The sequence below is a fragment of the Nerophis lumbriciformis genome, linkage group LG04 (assembly GCF_033978685.3).
Source record: "Nerophis lumbriciformis linkage group LG04, RoL_Nlum_v2.1, whole genome shotgun sequence".
In the NCBI taxonomy this organism is placed as follows: domain Eukaryota; kingdom Metazoa; phylum Chordata; class Actinopteri; order Syngnathiformes; family Syngnathidae; genus Nerophis; species Nerophis lumbriciformis.
The window spans coordinates 23,087,097-23,107,209 of record NC_084551.2 but is presented as its reverse complement, the minus strand read 5'-3'; the positions used below and the strand labels follow the sequence as shown (position 1 = coordinate 23,107,209).

At 38.5% G+C, this 20,113-nt stretch overlaps 1 protein-coding gene across 2 annotated transcripts in view; it reads right to left on the bottom strand.

Annotated features, from left to right (window-relative positions):
- LOC133597907 (RNA-binding motif, single-stranded-interacting protein 3-like) overlaps positions 1-11,557 on the bottom strand; it is a 379,536-nt gene extending 367,979 nt beyond the window's left edge. For both annotated transcript variants that reach the window (XR_009814684.1, XM_061950903.1), the window contains exon 1: positions 10,400-11,557. Coding sequence is in view for 1 of the 2 variants with exons in the window: in XM_061950903.1 (XP_061806887.1) it covers positions 10,400-10,474 (75 nt within the window). In the remaining variant the exon portion in view is untranslated. The remainder of the gene's footprint in view (positions 1-10,399) is intronic.
- Positions 11,558-20,113: the final 8,556 nt, after the last annotated feature.

Below are 20,113 nucleotides of genomic sequence, written 5' to 3'. Positions count from 1 at the left end.
CTTACTACATCTACTGAGTAGAAGCAGGAGCCTGTTGATCAGATTGAGCATTGCAGCCACCAAGCTGCAAACGTGTGCATCGTTCTAACATAAATACTAAAGTGTAACCATAACTAATGGAAATCTCCCCTTATGCCCGAGACACCCCAGGGGGTCCCGACTTACTATTCGAGGAACAATTGTGTTGCCTATTAGCTTTTCTCACTAAAATGTATTTATACTGGAATGCAGAAAAAGGCATAAAGTAGAGCACAGTTTCTCCAGCAGCTTTCAGTGGCATTCATTAAGTGATCTTCAGCACAACTTGAGGCACATGTGATGTGTGTTCAAGTTAACAAGCAATCAAAACATCTTCAATGTGGGAACAATTTATTCTCATCAGTCATCTTTTGTTTTCAATTCCATTTGTTTCATGGCCTCGCTCTTTCTCCCTCCCTCCCTCGCTCTCATTCTCTCCCCTTCTCTGTCTCTCCGGGCAAGATTAGAGAAAAACTAATATCAAATTTAAATCTGGCTGTGTGGAGGTGTGGGGGTGTGGGATGAAGACAAAAGCATTATGGTAACACTGAGTGCATTTTCTTTTAAATGCGCAGTAATTTCTATAAATTAGTAAAATATGCAGTCGTAATGCAGTATTCAATGCAGATCCCAAATAAAGTGTATTTAGGAACGAGGGCTGACGTATCCAACTGACTTTACTAAATGTAGTTTTAGGAAATAAAACATTGAATATTTTCTTTACAATGTGATGTGTTTGTAGTTGGTTTTGGGTTTTTTGTTTCCTGTTTCGAGTTTTTTTTATGTGTCAGGAGCACGCCGATGGATTAGCCATCGATCAGTAACGCCTTTAAAAGCTGTATTAACACAGTATTTGTTTTTTGTCCCCCAGCTGACTAATTATGTGCATCCATAAACAGTGTGTAGCCACTCCCCCAAGTTAACAATAATCATTTGCATGACGAAAATTAAACTGCATTTATTAGTATCTCAAGTAATATTATCACTGGAGGGCGAGGCTAAACATGTTACACGCCTGGAGCAGGCAAGCTAACTGCTAAGATAGCTTTAAATAACACCAAGAAACAAGTGCTTCGTAAAGTTTAAGAAGTGTAAATGGGTTATACTTGTATAGCGCTTTTCTACCTTTTTAAGGAACTCAAAGCGCCTTGACACTATTTCCACATTCACCCATTCACACACACATTCACACACTGAAGTGTAGATGGAACTGCATTACACCAGGAAGTAATGAGCTGTTAACAGGAAATTAACAAGTAGATTGAGAGTTAAGAGTCTAGAACAGGGGTGTCCAAACATTATCCACTGAGGGCCACACACTGAAAAATCAAAGCATGTGAGGGCCGTTTTGATATTTTTCATTTTCAAAACTAATACAATATTAAGTTATAAAAAGTCAGTCATAAAATTGTTAGAAACATATCAATTAAACGCTTAAATGTCTTGATCAACTTCAGAGCTATTTGTCGATATAGAGTTCATTTTTTATTTTTTAATGTTGCATGCTGTTTTCGTTAAAACAGTGTTTTAACAAAACACACACACGCACACATGCACACACGCACGAACACACAAAATACATACATAAATACACATTTTAAGTGGAATAATCAATGTGAAGTATTTGGAGGCTTAAATGGTCAACATTGATTTGGATTCATCATTATTTTTTGACAAATGACAATTAAAAAAAAAATCCCACTGAAATTCTTAGGGATCCAGAAAGGTCCCATTAGTAAAAATGTCAAAAATAAGTCAAACATTACTTTTTATATATTTTTTTATTTTCAATGCTTTAACCTCTAGATCAACTTCAGATCTATCCGTCGATTAGACATTTGTATTATTTATTCCTTTTTAAAAAAAATTTTTAAAGGTATAACATTTGTAGTATTTGAAGTGAAGCAATTGAAACCTTCAAATGTTTCAAAAACATTCATTTTGATTTATTATTTTTTGATAAGTGACAGTTTTCAATAAAAAATTTAAAAAAAAAAAGTAAACATTAGCGCAAGCTGCCCAAAATAAAATTACAAAGATCAACCAAAATAATTGGTTAATAAAATGAATAAAAACATCTAAGATATGGGGTGTCCAAACTTTTTCCACTGGAACCGCACACGGAAAAATTCAAGCATGTGGGGGCCATTTTGATACTTTTTATTTTCAAACCATAATAAAATGTATGGATTTTTTTATTTATTTTACCTTTAAGGGTCCCGGGGACCATAGAAGGTCTCAGTCATTAAAATGTTAAAAATAAGTCAAATTATTATTATTATTATTTTATTTAACGCTTACAGTAAATCTCTATATCAACTTCAAGTTGATATAAAGTAATAAAAGGAAAAGGTTTTATGGCTTTTCTTTCAAAAACAACTTAGTTTTTTATAGTAAAACTGAAATATGCAGTATTTAGTAATTAGAGTCCTAAAAGATCAATAATGCAGGACACCATTGATTTTAATTATTTAATATTTTTGAGTAATAACAGTGAAAAGATAAATAAAATACCAGTAAATATATTTGGGATCCAAAAGGTGCCCCACTCATAAAGTGATACATTTTTATTAGGTTTTTCTTTTACTTTCAACACTTAAGTTACGAGACCAACTTCAGATATATCTGTCGATTTTACGTTTGAACTATTATTTTGTTTGTTTTATGCTCGTTTGTCAAAGAAAACTTTGATGTTTTTATATGGCAACTACACAATATATGCAATATTTACCACATAAAACATTTTAAAGTGAAATATTTGAAGTAATTGGAGCCTTGAAAATAATTAATTATAACATGGATTTTTTTGTCATGATATATTTTTTTGAGCAATGCCAAACAAAGAAAAAGAAAGAAAGACAAAAGAAAAGAAAACAGCCTGCATGGCAGCTTTGTGTCAACATTGCAACTTTTTCTCGTTAGATTTCACCTCATTCCACTTTTTTTAAATGTTTTTTATTTTTGCAATAGCATTTCCAGAATGTGTGGCGGGCCGGTAAACAATTAACTGTGGGCCGCAAATGGCCCCAGGGCCGAAGTTTGGATACCCCCTGATCTAAGAGGTTCAGCAAATATAAAATAGGCTGATAAAATCAACAACAACAACAAAAAATAAAGAACATATTAAAGACGTAACTAAATAGTCTAAAAAGAGTCTAGAAAAGGTCTAGCTCAGCTTGTTTTTAAAAGCCAGTGCATAAAAATGTGATTTAAGAGCGGATTTAAAAGACTGCACACATGTGGCAGTTTTAATTTGCAAGGGGAGAGAGTTCCAAAGTTTATAGCCTGCAACTGCAAATGCTCGTTCAGCTGTAGTTTTTTTTTCTATTCATTGGCCAATGTAGAAGAGACTGGTCACATGACCTGAGTGATCTTACAGGAGAATAAAGAGTCAACATTGCAACATGTTCTCATACATTTCACCTGTATGTATTCTACTTTGTATGTTTTTTTCGTAATAGTATTTTTAGAATGTGGTGCGGGCCGTTAAGAAATTAGCTGCGAGCCGCAAATAGTTTGTCTGTGTTAATAATATCACTAATACTTGTGATTGGGATTGGTATAAACCGATCTCACTTATGGATGGTTGGTTTCGAAACACTGACCAAAACATCCCTAATCAATATACGTTATTCATCATGAGTCTGTAGTCTTATGAAACTGTTGCAATGAATTGTGCCGACCTCAATGTAACAAAAATATCTAAATGTATCACGTTTATATGAGAAAATCATATCAGATTTGACTCAACTTTTTAGTCTAGGTCGGATATTTAACTTGAACCCATTTTGGTAGAAATGAGCATTTTCAATGACGCGATCAGTTACTTCTATCTCAGTCCAAATAGTTTCACTTTGTTGTCGTGTTAATGTGGGATAAAAAAAAGTCGTAAAAGATCCTTGGGAACAAAACAAAAAAAATCAACTAACTAGTTAAACACACAAATGTTAAAGTCTGGGCTTTCTGTGTGCTCTTGTTACAACATATGTGATGTGATCACAATTAGACTGTTCAGGTTGTTTTAGACGTTTCACTTTTCATCCAACAACGACCTGGATGAATATGAATATTCACGGATACATGGTGTGCGCTTGTGTAGCTCTGGCTTGTAAAGCAAAAGAAGATGAAAAGATACACATCTTGGATTGGGATCTGAAATATTACAAGGATGGTGGGGAAAAAATCCATTGCTTTGCACAGCAGACAAATTGGTTAAGGTGCAACACATCTTTACCTGATCTTCCCACACGCTGTTCATGGCATAAAATAATCTCTAAATACCAGCAGCAACCCACTCCCATACTTTCATCTTCTCTTCTCCCACCATCTATCTCTCTTGCCTACTGACCTACTCACATTGCTAAATATTGCATTCAACACGCAGCAACACATCCTCACTGTTACTATCACACAGGCCATAAATAAGGACAAGAAACAAGTGAATTCCAGAAAACGGACAGAACGTTTGTTTGAGCCACATGAAATCAGGGTTTGGCAATTTTGGCCAAAATTAAAATAACAAATTAATTGAACCTTCTACTTTGATTAATGCATGATTATTCCACTCTCTGCTCAGGTTTGTCTCTAAATATTTGGATCATTTTTAAAACAAGTCGCTGAAAAGAACGTGCACGTATGAACAATTAGGGGTTATTTAACAATGGGATTGAAAACACATCAACTCGAATGAAATTATTTTCCCCCAAAAAATATCTTCTTTACAAAAGGAGAAGAACACTTGAACATACAAGACTTGAAAGAAAAAATAATGTAAAATGCTTTTCTACATTTCTCCACACACGTTTTTTTTAATTTTGACAATAAAACTATGTTATTTCAACAATCCATAATTTGTGGCATTTGTAAATGATTTATTCAAAGGGGACCATTGAGGAATTTAATCTACATTTAAAACACTTACTTGTGGTCTAAACATATGCTTTGGTGGAAATTTCGCAAAAACCTTTCTCCACAGGAAATTTAATGACCCGCTTTTTGAGTCTGTCTGCAAGACGTTCAATTCTCGAGGCGTTCCCAGATTGCAAATGAAACCACGCCCCACTCTCTCCCGAAGCATCATATTTATCTTTCAAAAATGTACAATGTTTAAACATATATCTTGATGTTGCCACCACTATTTTTTCCCCCAAAATAAAAGTATAGATACATTTAAAAAACTAATAATATAGAAGTAGATTCACCTGGTCACAAAATGAGGTACACCTGCTTTTAGTAGTATTATGTCACTGTATGTTGGTGTTATTATGTGCATGCCAATATCAGATGAAAATACTTTATTCTACCTTTTTTTGTGTTTTCCTCATAGCCTGGAGGAGCATAGGAGCTCCTTCTCCTATGGCTGAGAGCTTGACTTCATGTCCAAATAAATATGTCCACTTCACTGTGATGTCACAACGTAGGTTCCCTTTAAGAAAATCTGTATTACGGTTGTCGGGAGCCTATAAGTAGTCTGAGTCTCTTTTTTTTGTGACATGGCGCGGCTCTGAATGATGGAAAATATTCTACTTTATGGCCGAGGTTATCCTTATTGAAGCCTGACACCAAACTCTTTTTTTGGCACAAGCAACTCGCGTTGTACTTACAGCTCGGTGTTTGTGTTTTCCTCCATGACGCGTCTCTGTAGCAGACTAGATTGGGCAGTGACATTACTTGTTAGAGGCAACAAGCCTCGGTTGGTAGAGCCGTGCCAGCAACTTGAGGGTTCCAGGTCCGATCTCCGCTTCCGCCATCACAGTCACTGTCGTGTCCTTGGGCAAAATACTTCACCCACCTGCTCCCAGTGCCACCCACACTGGTTTTAATGTAACTTAGATAATGGGTTTCACTATGTAAAACGCTTTGAGTCACTAGAGAAAACCGCTATATAAATATAATTCACTTCCTTTCTTCACTTTAACGATGCCCCACGACCTGTTGTGTAACTACAAAACCACAAGTGTGTGTTAAAAGGGATTTTATTTGCACTTTTTTGTAATTGTGCCTATTACCCACAATCCCTATGGGAGACAAGAGTACAAGTCTTGTTTTTCCATTCAGGGAGCACAAGTCCCTTTTCTGTGCATTCTAAATAATTGAAAAATTCAGTACAATGCGGCTAATAATGCATGTGAAGATATTCATTTACTAGGCCTATAAAGCGCTCTAAAAAGATATCAATAAACGTTCAACAACGATCCATTTACACGCCGTGACCTGCATGTTAGCCAAGCTATAGCAACATTTTTATCGAAAGAACTAACACCGAGGAACTACTTCCCTGGCTGAGTGACATATCGCCTTGCTAGTAGCTAGGCCATTTCAACAGCTACTAGCTACTTTGAGCTGCTAATGACGTTGGCTGCAAAATAAAGACGAAGAAAAAGCTTCTGCTTCTGTCGTTTTTCCTTTGAGTTAGTAAAAGTTCAATAGAAATGAAGTATTGTTGGCGTTTTTTAATGTGTTTTTAAAGTGATTCAGAGGCAGAATGGATTGTTCCTATTAGCTGCATTGCTAGTCGCCTAGTACGAGCCGATATTTATGTGTTAAAATGAAAAAAAAAAATACATTTTGTCTATTTGTCTCTCATAAGTATTGTGAACGATAGGCAATTTTTTTTTTTTAAAGTGCAGTTTCCCTATAATGACTACGGAGTGACTACAACGCGGACTACAATGGCGGACTCACGCAAAGCTCTTAGTTCAGTTCAGTTCAGTTCAGTTTCAGTTTATTTCGAACATGCATACGATACAATGTAATGCATCATATATTTCCAGTTGTTTTATTGCAGCACGTCCAAAAAGGAGTAGGAAGAAGCTGAGGCTTGTTTAATCCTACCCCTTTTCAAACCATAGCAATTGTATCCCATGTCCTTGTTCTCTGTAACAGAACAGTGAATAAATAAATAATATACCATAGTAAGTAAACAAATATTAAATACATAAATAATCTTTATCTAAAAAAAAATGGTTCTAAATATCAATCATAATTGTTCTTGTGTACTTTGTGAACACTTGTAGTTTGAACAGTCTCTTCAACTGAATCATATTGATGTTTTGTTTGATTTCTTTGCTTAATCTGTTCCATAATCTAATTTCACATACTGATATGCTAAAGGTTTTAAGTGTTGTACAAGCATACACATGTTTTAAATAAGATTTTCCTCTAAAGTTATATTTCTTCTCTTTTGTTGAGAAGAATTGTTGTACATTCTTGGGTAGCAGGTTATAGTTTGCTTTGTAGAAAATTTCAGCTGTTTACAAATGCACTGTCAATGAATATAGTTGTTTTTATAAAATAAATAAAGGGTTTGTATGTTCTCTATATCCAACGTTACGTATTATTCTAATTTATCTCTTTTGTAACACCGTTAGTTAATGAAGCGCACATTTGTAGTTATTTCCCCATATTTTTACACAATAACTCAGATATGGTAACACTAGCGAGCAGTAAAAAATATGTGATTTTTGGTCCAGAACATGTTTTGCTTTATTCATTATTGACGTGATTCATGCTACTTTATGTTGTATATTTTTTACATGAGGATTCCAGTTCATTTTATCATCTATTATTACACCCACACATGTGTTTTCTTTTACCCTTTCAATATTTACTCCGTCTATTTGTATTTGTGTGACTTTCCTTTCAATTTTTACCAAATAGCATTATTTTAGTTATACTGAGATTCAAAGATAGTCTGTTTTTGTCAAACCGTCTTTTTAATTTGTTCATTTCTTCTGTTATTATTTGTATTAGCTTTTGTGTGTTCTCTGACGCATAGGGTAAAATGTATACCATATTTGAATAATCCGCTGATGTCATACCTGGGAAAATCGTCACAAATTGGGCAAATTCCAAACGCCTTGTTTGGAAGAAGTATGAAGAAAGGCAGGATCGTTTATAAATATCGCCACCATTGTTTGATTTCAAAATGTCAGGACTTATGCAGATGCAAAATACACAACAGCAGGTACCAATAGGTAAGTAAAGTTGGTTATGTGTAAGAGGGCCCCATATATGCCCCAGACGATACAGCTTTTATTACTATCATTATATCGTGATAATGCATGTTGATGACACATTCTAGTTGTCCCGCAAATTTGACGGCTATAGAGGCTAATATTCCTGCAAAGCCACCTCTAAATCAGCAAGCCTCGCCTCCATGGCGGCAAATAAACTTACAACTGGAGAATGAGGAATAGCTAACATGCTACACTGCATACTGTAGGAGGATATGCTAACAGATAACCGCAAGCTAGGGCTCTTGAATGTAAACAAAGGTGGGTGGATCGATAGAAATATCGACAGTAACGATACTAAGTATAATATCATTATACGGTTGATACTGCAGTGGTTATATCGATATTTTTTATCATCACAAAATATTTTGGCGTTTTTGTTATTGTTTACGGCCTCATCAAATAAGTCACCGGACACATGAGAGCTTTACAGGCAAACAACACGTGATTTAAATCTAAACTTGTGGTAGGAAATATTTGGTTTATATTGTTACACCCGACATCTTGCGTTATTGTCTGATTGTAACTGTGATCAAAAATGTAATCATTCAATGATGTTGAACATTTTAGCATCAGTATCAGTACCTACAGTGCCCCTGTTTGGTATTGGATTGATAGTTTTGTAGTATCGCCCAAAAACAATGTAAAGTATCCATAAAAAAGAAGAATAAGTGCTTATTACATTTCAACAGAAGTGTAAATATAAACATGTTACAACAGAAGGTAAACACATATTAACAGTAAATTAACAAGTAGATTACATATAATAGTTTCCAATGGACAATGAACTGGAAATGATGTAATATGTTACAGCAGTGTTTCTCAACCACTGTGTGCCGTGGGAGATTATCTAATTTCACCTATTTGGGTTAAAAATATTTTTTGCAAACCAGTAATTATAGTCTGCAAATTATGTGTTGTTGTTGAGTGTCGGTGTTGTCTAGAGCTCGGCAGAGTAACCATGTAATACTCCTCCATATCAGTAGATGGCAGCCGGTAGCTAATTGCTTTGTAGATGTCGGAAACAGCGGGAGGCAGTGTGCAGGTAAAAAGGTGTCTAATGCTTAAACCAAAAATAAACACAAAGTGAGTGCCCCTAAGAAAAAGGCATCGAAGCTTAGGGAAGGCTACGCAGAACGAAACTAAAACTGAACTGGCTACAAAGTAAACAAAAACAGAATGCTGGACGACAGCAAAGACTTACTGTGGAGCAAAGACGGCATCCACAATGTACATCCGAACATGACAATCAACAATGTCCCCACAAAGAAGGATAAAAACAACTGAAATATTCTTGATTGCTAAAACAAAGTAGATGCGACAAATATCACCCAATGGAAGACATGAAACGGCTACAGGAAAATACCAAAAAAAGAGAAAAAGCCACCAAAATAGGAGCGCAAGACAAGAGCTAAAACACTACACACAAGAAAACAGCAAAAAACTCAAAATAAGTCAGGGCGTGATGTGACAGTACACCTACTTTGAGACAAGAGCTACAGTGATGCATGGTTGGTTATGGTTTAAAGTCATATCCAACAATTGCGACAACGACTTTTTACTGTCAACTGAGTTTCGTTTTTTAATGATTTCTGCTGGTGGTGTGCCTCCGGATATTTCCAACGCAAAAAATGTGCCTTGGCTCAAAAAAGGCTGAAAAACACTGCGTTACAGCATATGTCAGCAGCCAAATTAGGAGTCTTTGTAGCTTGTTTTGAAATGGTTCTATTATCATTTACTCTGCAAATAATATATTGTGATATATATTGTTATCACAGGAGGCTGCAGTACATATCGCGGTATAGATTTTAGTCCATATCGCCCATCCCTATAGTGCAAGTTAATAGTGCATCACTCGAGTGTAAAGCGGGCGATTCTGGTTGAAAGGATGGAGTGAAAGAAGGGGTTGGTGGAGGAGTAGGAGAGTCAGAAGTCAGCGGGTATGGTATGATAGAGGAACAATGTGGGCTCAGCGAAGGGTGGGCCTCATGCCCTGAACTTGAACTTGGAGCCGATGGGGTCGCAGAGGGGAGGACAGGGTCAAGTGATGATTGGGAGAGGGGAGGGAGCAGGAAAAACCCAGCTGTGTGACAACAATCTCTCTCCACTTAGGACACAGATGGGGGGATAGCGAAGAGATACATGCGGCAATCTATCTTATGAAGCTGTGCTTTTTCACGCACTTTAACCCTCACGTGGAAAGAATACGTCTCACTTTCAAAAGACGCATCATGCAGGAAGTCTTTTTCCGACTATGCAGTAGCTTGACATTAAGACCTTTTCTTGGTTGCAACTGTTATAAAAGACCAAGTGTGTTTGTCACAGGCATGTTTACAGAGGGGTGAAAATAGGTCAACAGTGCCTACCTTGGTCTGGAGGTAGTGGGGGTAGTAGTAGGTGTACTGGGGGTACATTTGCTGCTGCTCCAAACGCTTGCCCATGTAGCTGGAATCCAACTGGAGGTCCTGCAGGCTGGGGATAGAAGCTCGCAGTTGGGGGGTGGGAGGGGGGGTACGATCTCGCCGAGGTCGTCGCCTGGATCCTTTTAGGCGAGGATGCAGGGAGAAAACACACTCGGAATTTCAGTCCGGGGAGCTCAAGGGGAGGGGGGGGGGGGGGGGGAAAGTCTTTCCTGTTGGTATTAAGAGACAGACAGAATCCGGAGTGGCAACATAAAAAAGGGGGGTTTAAATCGAGGGGCAACAGAGAGGGGGGGAAAAAAAAGATGTGAGAGGCAATACAGGAAACAATAGGAGAGATTGGCCAGCCGGACAGAAAGAGTGTGAAGGAGGGGGCAAGAGGAAGAGAGTGATGAGGAGGAGGGAGGAATGGACGGGATCTAGTTGCCGGTTCCTCACAGTCTAAAAAGCACACATGCCCGCAGTTTGCTCTCAGTTCTCCTGTCGCTCCTCGTCAATTCCTCGTTTTCCCAGCGGGTCTGTTCCCCCTTCTTTTTCCCAGCCCGCACAAGACCCTGAATCCCTCTGTCGTATCCGGGAGAACACACACGCTCTCTGCTGTGTCCTATCCTCCGAAGACGATGGTGAACTCACACATGGATGTGGAGCAGGATGAGGAGGAGGAGGATGGAGGGGGAGCTGTGACTGTTTTTTTGGGGGGGGTTTTCCCCTCCCTCCCTCTTTTGTTAAGCTCCTGGAATAGATAGGTAAACGGAGTCCGGAGTTGAAGATGAGCAAAAGAAAAAAAAAAGCTTTGGGTAACAACTCCTCTCACTCAGGAAGAAGCAGGCTGATCCAGACGAACACTCGCACTGAGGAAAATCCCCTCTGATCCACAAGGTGCCTCCTCCAACTCTCTTTTCTTCTCTTCCCCTCTGCGATCACTCGCTTTCTTCTCTGACTGCTTGCTTCCCACTGCGTCTGGCAGCCGTCACTGTCTGTGTGTGTGTGTGTGTGTGTGTGTGTGATGTGTGTGTAACTGGGAGAGGAGTGTGTTTGTGTGGCCGCTGCCGTCTGCTCCACTCCGTGTGCTCAGACATAGAGGGGCTCAGCTTCAGCGTAGCTACGCTCCTCCTCCGTTATCCTCCTCCTCTCTCCTTGTCGGGTTTTTTTTCTTTTTTTCTTTTCATGGAACTATAGGAGAGTGGGAGTGGTCGGTCCTTCCCTCATTGATGTCCTGAAGAGTGTGTGTGTCGGCACAAAACAGAAGTGTAGAGGAGGAGGAAAAAACCCAGACATGGTGAAGGAGGGTAAAAAAAAAGGTGAACATACATAAAAATCGAAATTTGAAAATAGCTCTTTTTTTTTCAACTGAATTGTTTTGGGGGCCACATATCCAGAAAGCTAAGGGCCCAGTGGGCCGAACTTCTCCCTTCACTGTTATTTATGGTTTGTATATTCCTGAGAACCACCATCTTCTACAGCAGACATACTATGTTTGTCAGAGTTACAGGAACACTGTTTTTAAGTACAGTTTTGGTCAAAAGTTGACATACACTTGTAAAGAACATAATGTAATGGCTGTCTTGAGTTTCCAATCATTTCTACAACTCTTGATAGAGTGATTGGAGCACATGCTTGTTGGTCACAAAAAACATTCATGAACTTTGGTTCTTTTATGAATTTATTATGGGTCTACTGAAAATGTGACCAAATCTGTTGGGTCAAAAGTATACATACAGCAATGTTAATATTTGGTAACATGTCCCTTGGCAAGTTTCACTGCAATAAGGCGCTTTTGGTAGCCATCCTCAAGCTTCTGGCAAGCTTTTGGTTGAATTTTTGACCACTCCTCTTGACCAAATTTGTGCAGTTCAGCTAAATTAGTTGGTTTTCTGACATGGACTTGTTTTTTCATCATTGTCCACACGTTTAAGTCAGGACTTTGGGAAGGCCATTCTAAAACCTTAATTCTAGCCTGATTTAGCCATTCCTTTACCAATTTTGACGTGTGTTTGGGGTCATTGTCCTGTTGGAACACCCAACTGCGCCCAAGACCCAACCTCCGGGCTGATGATTTTACACTGCAAAAACTGAAATCTAAGTAAGATGAAATATCTCAAATAAGGGTGATATTTGCTCATTTTCTGTCTGATAAGATAATTCTTCTCACTAAGCAGATTTTATGTTAGAGTGTTTTACTTGTTTTAGGTGTTTTGGTCTTAAATTATCTCAGTAAGATATTACAGCTTGTTGCTGAGATTTTATGACCTATATTGAGTAGAACATGCTTGAAACTAGAATATCAACAGTTGTAAAGCTGTGTCATTAACACTCACAAGTATAAAACTACTTTTTTAAAGTAATAATTTCAATCATGATGCCGAGCGCATATCATTATGTCAAAATAATGGCACTGGCATTTACTTAATTTAGGAATATTTTTCAACATATTGAGCAAAAAGGTCTCTTTTTTTCTACCAAGAAAAGTGCACTTGTTATTAGTGAGAATATACTTAATTTAAGGTATTTTTTGGGTTCATTGAGGTTAGCTAATTTTACTTGTTTTGGAAAGTCTTCACAAGCCGAATTTTCTTGTTCTATTGGCAGATAATTTTGCTTAGTTCAAGTAAAATACCCCTAATTTTTTGTTTTTTTTTTTCTTGTTTTTGAACACTGACTTTTTGCAGTGTAGGTTGTCCTGAAGAATATAGAGGTAATCCTCCTTTTTCATTGTCCCATTTACTCTCTGTAAAGCACCAGTTCCATCCATCAATCCATCCATTTTCTACCGCTTGTCCCGTTCGGGGTCGTGGGCGGTGCTGGAGCCTATCTCAGCTGCATTCGGGCGGAAGGCGGGGTACACCCTGGACAAGTCGCCACCTCATTGCAGGGCCAACACAGATAGACAGACACACTCACATTCACACACAACCTATCCCCAGGTGCATGTTTTTGGAGGTGGGAGGAAGCCGGAGTACCCGGAGGGAACCCACGCAGTCACGGGGAGAACATGCAAACTCCACACAGAAAGATCCCGAGCGCAGGATCGAACCCAGGACCTTCGTATTGTGAGGCAGACGCATTAACCCCGCTTCCACCGTTCCATTGGCAGCAAAAGAGGCCCAGAGCATAATACTACCACCACCATGCTTGACGGTAGGAATGGTGTTCCTGGGATTAAAGGCCTCACCTTTTCTCCTCCAAACATATTGCTGGGTATTGTGGCCAAACAACTAAATTTTTGTTTCATCTGACATATCATGGACAAAGATAAGACCTTCTGGAGGAAAGTTCTGTGGTCAGATGAAACAAAAATTGAGCTGTTTGGCTACAAACAAGTATGTGCTCCAATCACTCTATCACAAAAAAATAAGAGTTGTAGAAATTATTGAAAACTCAAGACAGCCATGACATTATGTTCTTTACAAGTGTATGTAAACTTTTGACCATGACTGTACCTTCTGCTAAACAGTCAAATGTCATCTATTGGACAGCACTCCAGTGTTTTAGGATAGGATAGACTTTATTCATCCCACAATTGGGAAATTATGTGGCTGCACTGCAGATACAAAAAGTCTGCAAACAATTTGATTGAAGAAAAGAGGTAAACATCAAAGGACATAAATACATTAAAAGAGCACAGAGCTGATTCAACCAGAGGCCACTTCAGCGGATCCATTTCTACATACACCTACAAAAGTAAAACGCTACGAAAAACCAAACATTTCTCTTTTTTTTAACTGAACTCAGGAGCCACCAGTTAAATAGCCCAAGTATTGAACAGGAGAGGACCTAAGACGTAGCCTGGAGGAACACTACTATTATAACTAAATGAGTTGAACAAATGACTACTGACTGCATCTGAAGTAAACAAGCTACAGTAACATCTTACGTACATAAATTACATTACAAAAAAACAACGTAAAGGGGTGCCATGTGCCTTGTAAATCCATACTGGCCAACCCTCCCGAATTTTCCGGGAGACTCCCGTATTTCAGTGCCTCTCCCGAAAATCTCCCGGGACAACCATTCTCCCGAATTTCTCCCGATTTCCAGCCGGACAACAAGGCCCGCCCCCTCCAGGTCCATGCGGACCTGAGTGAGGACAGCCTGTCGTCACGTCTGCTTTTCGTTCATATAAACAGCGTGCCAGTCCAGACACGTTATAACCACAGCTTTTGGAGAGTGCACAACTGTACACACAACAAGAAGGAGACGAAGCAGAAGATCGAAGAAGAGACAGTCATGGCGACGACGAGTAAGAAGAAGAAGTGCGCTTGCAAGTCATCAGAGAGGGTGTTGAGCATGTTTAGAAAGATAGTGACAGAGAATAGAACGAGGATGGACAATTCAACCCTAAACTCACTCCTTTCCTGCAAATTACATTTCACAGATGTTGCCCATACCTATGCTCCTTCAGAGGCTGTGCTACTGGCTGCAAAGCATTGCACTTTCAAATACAACAATGAGTAGAGAGGAGTGTTATGTGTGTATATGTGTAAATAAATGAACACAGAAATTCAAGTATTTATTTTATTATATACATACATATATATATATATATATATATATATACAATAAAATAAATATATATATATAGCTAGAATTCACTGAAAGTCAAGTATTTATTTTATTTATGTATATATATATATATATATATATATATATATATATATACATATATATATATATATACACCGTATTTTTCGGAGTATAAGTCGCACCGGAGTATAAGTCGCACCTGCCGAAAATGCATAATAAAGAAGGAAAAAAACATATAAGTCGCATTTTTGGGGGAAATTTATTTGATAAAATCCAACGCCAAGAATAGACATTTGAAAGGCAATTTAAAATAAGTAAAGAATAGTGAACAACAGGCTGAATAAGTGTACGTTATATGACGCATAAATAACCAACTGAGAACGTGCCTGGTATGTTAACGTAACATATTACGGCGTGGCGCAGTGGAAGAGTGGCCGTGCGCAACCCGAGGGTCCCTGGTTCAATCCCCACCTAGTGCCAACCTCGTCATGTCCGTTGTGTCCTGAGCAAGACTCTTCACCCTTGCTCCTGATGGGTGCTGGTTAGCGCCTTGCATGGCAGCTCCCTCCATCAGTGTGTGAATGTGTGTGTGAATGGGTAAATGTGGAAGTATTGTCAAAGCGCTTTGAGTACCTTGAAGGTAGAAAAGCGCTATACAAGTACAACCCATTTATTTATTTATATTATGGTAAGAGTCATTCAAATAACTATAACATATAGAACATGCTATACGTTTACCAAACAATCTGTCACTCCTAATCGCTAAATCCCATGAAATCTTATACGTCTAGTCTCTTACGTGAAAGAGCTAAATAATATTATTTGATATTTTACGGTAATGTGTTAATAATTTCACACATAAGTCGCCCCTGAGTATTAAAAAACTGCGACTTATAGTCCGAAAAATACGTTATATATAGCTAGAATTCACTGAAAGTCAAGTATTTCATATATATATATATATATATATAAAAGAAATACTTGAATTTCAGTGAATTCTAACTATAAATATACTCCTCCCCCTTAACCCCGCCCCCCGACACCACCCACCTCAACAACCCCCCCACCTTCCGAATTTGGAGGTGTCAAGGTTGGCAAGTATGTGTAAATCACAAGTTTCTATGTTAGCCAGCAAGGATAAAACATCAATGCAAGAATGTGTTTACAGTGGTCCAAGTTCCTTTATACAACAGGCGCATTCTAGTGTTTTAGGAGTTTGCTGCAAAAATATGTGTCTCCTAAGTTTTGAACTGACCTCGCTTGTCATTCCTGGGCTGGATTTGGCCCCCAGGCCACCAATTGAAGAGCCCTGATTTAGATTGAATAAACTGTGAATTACTTGAGATAATATTTATCTTAATCTTCTGTAATATGTAATGCCACTGTCTGTTATTTGGCACACAAAAACAGTGAGATGAGTATCAAACACACACACACACACACGCACACACACACACACACACACACACACACACACACACACACACACACTGCTTTCAGTCCCGCCCCAGTAAAAGGTCCAACACAGTGTAGTTCAGTGGCAGTGTGGCACAGTGACCCACTGACACAGTGCTGCCTCTTCTGTGACGTAACCAGGTTTAAGTAGTGCTCTTACATAAGCAGAGTGAGCCATGCATGAAAGCCTGATCTGCCCTCTGACTGCAGCACGCTGTGTAAAAAAAGAGAGAGAGGCAACGCAAACTCACTGTACTGGAAAAAGAAGGAAGAGAACCGACAGAAACCATAAAACAATAAGCCTGTTTTATCTTTCTAAACGGTTAACTGAACATTCTACTGTACTTAATTACCTTGTTATAGCAAGGGTATGAAGGGGAAGTCATCCAACGGTGCTCTGGTCCTATAAAATCTCAGTGGTTTTTGTGCACAGTTTAGGATCAATATAGCTGATATGTTGAATGGCGCCGTGCATTTGGTAATAGTTGTCAAATCGAGACGGTTAATGCTGCCATTAATCTTTCGATTAATTTTATAATCATCATCACTGGAGGACAAAGCTAAACATGTTACACACATAGGGCGTAATTTACTAAGATCCAAATATCACACATTAAATTATAAAATTGTGTCTATTAGTGAGCATGTTGCAGTTGATCTACTAAGACAAGTGCAAAAGTGGTGCAGAGCCCCCTATTTAAATGAAGATTTTTGCATGCCCATGGAGGCACTCATTTCCCTCCACATTCATGACATCATATGACCCAACCGTCCAACCTGTGCTGTTTCGTTATGTTTCGGAAAGGCAGCACACGCCAACTTTACTGTGGAGGTGTGATCCAGAAAACAGAACCTATTTTATAGTTCGCTGAAGGTGCGCTCTGGGAGGCGCTGGTGTAGTAATAGTGCGTCTGGAGTCATCCAGAAATACCTCCTTTCTTTCTCACAGCCACTTGAGTGTGACTGTGCTAGTTTGCACACAGATTTCAGACACGGTAAATAAAGACACCAAATAGCGGCTGCAGAACAGTTTCAGTCGTTATGAATAACATTGCGAGCACAAACTGATTATATTTGCATTTCCTTCTCCCAGTATTGTTGTTATTCTGTTCATCAGTAAATGGTCTGCATATACTTGAAGACAGACATGCTAAATGGATTGTTCTCTCTATTTTCCTCATTTAAAGGGGAACTACACTTTTGGGGGGAATTTTGCCTTTTGTTCATAATCATTATGAGAGACAAGAACACACGTCTTTTTTTTTAGGATTGTAAAGATGATAAAAACGTTGTGATGTGGCTAATGGGAGTCACTGTTGTAGCCAACAAAAGCCTTCTAAACCAGGGGTCCCCAAACTACGGCGTGCGGGCCGGATCCGGCCCCCCAGCATCCAAAACCCGGCCCACCGGAAGTCCCAAGTTAAAAAAAAAAGTTATTTTTTGATTTTTATTTATTTATTTATTTATTTATATATATTTTTTTAATCTTTCCTTTCTAATTCATTTTCTACCGCTTGTTACTCTCGGTGTCTCCTAGTCACTCAGGCAAATCATATTGTCTAAAAATTAATTTTCCCATCGATAACGTGACAATGTTAAATGTCAAAATGGATTAAAAAGACAATATACATATACATATATATATATATATATATATATATATATATATATATATATATATATATATATTATCAGTGACGTGCAGTCAGGGGAGGCACGTGCCATTATAAAAAGAAAAAAAATGTAAAAAGAAAAAAAATTTGTTAAATTGTTATATGTATCCAGTGATTATACTATAAAGTTATTTTCCATTTTACTTCACCAGTTTTAGATTATTTTTATTCAAAATCACTGAATTGTCACATTTGCCGTTCAAATACTGAGAAGAGACTTGCGGTGAGTCAGCAGCCAGTTGAGCCTCACCATGGCTTGCGCAATGACTCGGCTAACTGCTGGCCTGCTGTGCAGTGAGACCGTATTGCTATATGAATTATATTATACATTTCCATAGTTTAGTTAGCTGAGGTATATAATGTACAGTGTATTTTGTCAACAACTGTATGTGTGTAACGTATTTCTTGTGCTGAGCAATCATAAAAGGGCTGCGAAAGACGCACTGGCTGAGGCTCGCAGTGATCCCGCCTCCTGGTGGTAGAGGGGGCTAGTGATCCCAGAGATCATTTCTGCGACTACTCGGCTGCAGAATAAGTGACAACAAGCAGCAACAGTTGTTAGCAGCGATCGTTTATTTTTTCCTCTCGTCTGGACTTTTAACATGGAGGATTACATATTTTCTAAACTGGACTTCAACCGAAGCAGGAGGTAATAATTAAAGGAATATCTCCATCGAGACAGAGAGACTTTTAAAACTGAAGAAAGATAAGGAAGACTTCTATAAACAAGTTATCGATGCTTTTGTTCAGAAGGAGTGGCGTATGGACTTCATTTATAAGTAAAGGCAAGACCAAAATAACGGTTTTTTATTAAATGTGCTTTTTTGTGTGCTACAGTTTGTAGGTGTAAAGTTAAAGTTAACTTAAAGTACCAATGATTGTCACACACACACTCGGTGTGGTGAAATTTGTCCTCTGCATTTGACCCATCCCCTTGATCACCCCCTGGGAGGTGAGGGGAGCAGTGGGCAGCAGCGGCGCCGCGCCCGGGAATAATTTTTGGTGATTTAACCCCCAATTCCAGAATGCTGGTATGAGCTTTTAAACATAACCCGTTAACTGCTGCCAATCAAATGGTGAATACGATACTCTTTAGGGTTCATATGTTTGTAAATCTGACTGTGATGAAGTCAGTGCCTCACCAGCCATCAACCTCACCGCACTGATAGATAGATAGATAGATAGATAGATAGATAGATAGATAGATAGATAGATAGATAGATAGATAGATAGATAAATACACAGCCCGGCCCCCGGCCAAATTTTTTTAACCCAATGCGGCCCACGAGTCAAAAATTTTGGAGACCCCTGCTCTAAACCAACTTCAAAACCCTCCATCAACGTTGTATATACACACTGCAAGTCGATATATAACGTAGTAACAGACACATTCATAACAATATTTGATATGTACAATATTTATCGTATTTTGGTCATTTTATGCATCACCGTAACTTATTTCCTGAGCGCATTGGTTTCCGATTACCTATAGCAACGCACTTTCAACTTCCGGCATGTGTGTGTGTTCTAATCATGGCAGACTTGGTAACACACAACGAAGATGGCTAGTTTTGGACAAATGTAGGATTTACAACCTTATCTGTTGGAACCTGAATATACGTAGGATGAACTGCTGACGGAAGCCGAGAGAGAGAGAGGTTGCGGTGATTTGATGCTGTAAATGTGGAAATTGGAGCCAAATTATGCCGACTTAAATGTCGTGCTTAACCAAATCAACAGGAAATGTACCCGGCCAAGTGGACCAAACAGACAACTGCCCCCATCGAGTAAGACACTATGATATTGATCATGATACGCACAGCACACCGTGCTTGCTATTACAATTTCATATACTGTCGAGCTAGCTGTGTACAAACAAAACATGAAATGCGAGCTAATACTTTACAGATACTGTAATATGATTGTTCATGTATTTCAGTCAGTACAGATTGGTGTTCTATCACATGAGTTGTGCATTACAAACTCAAAAGTAATTCAGAGTGATGTG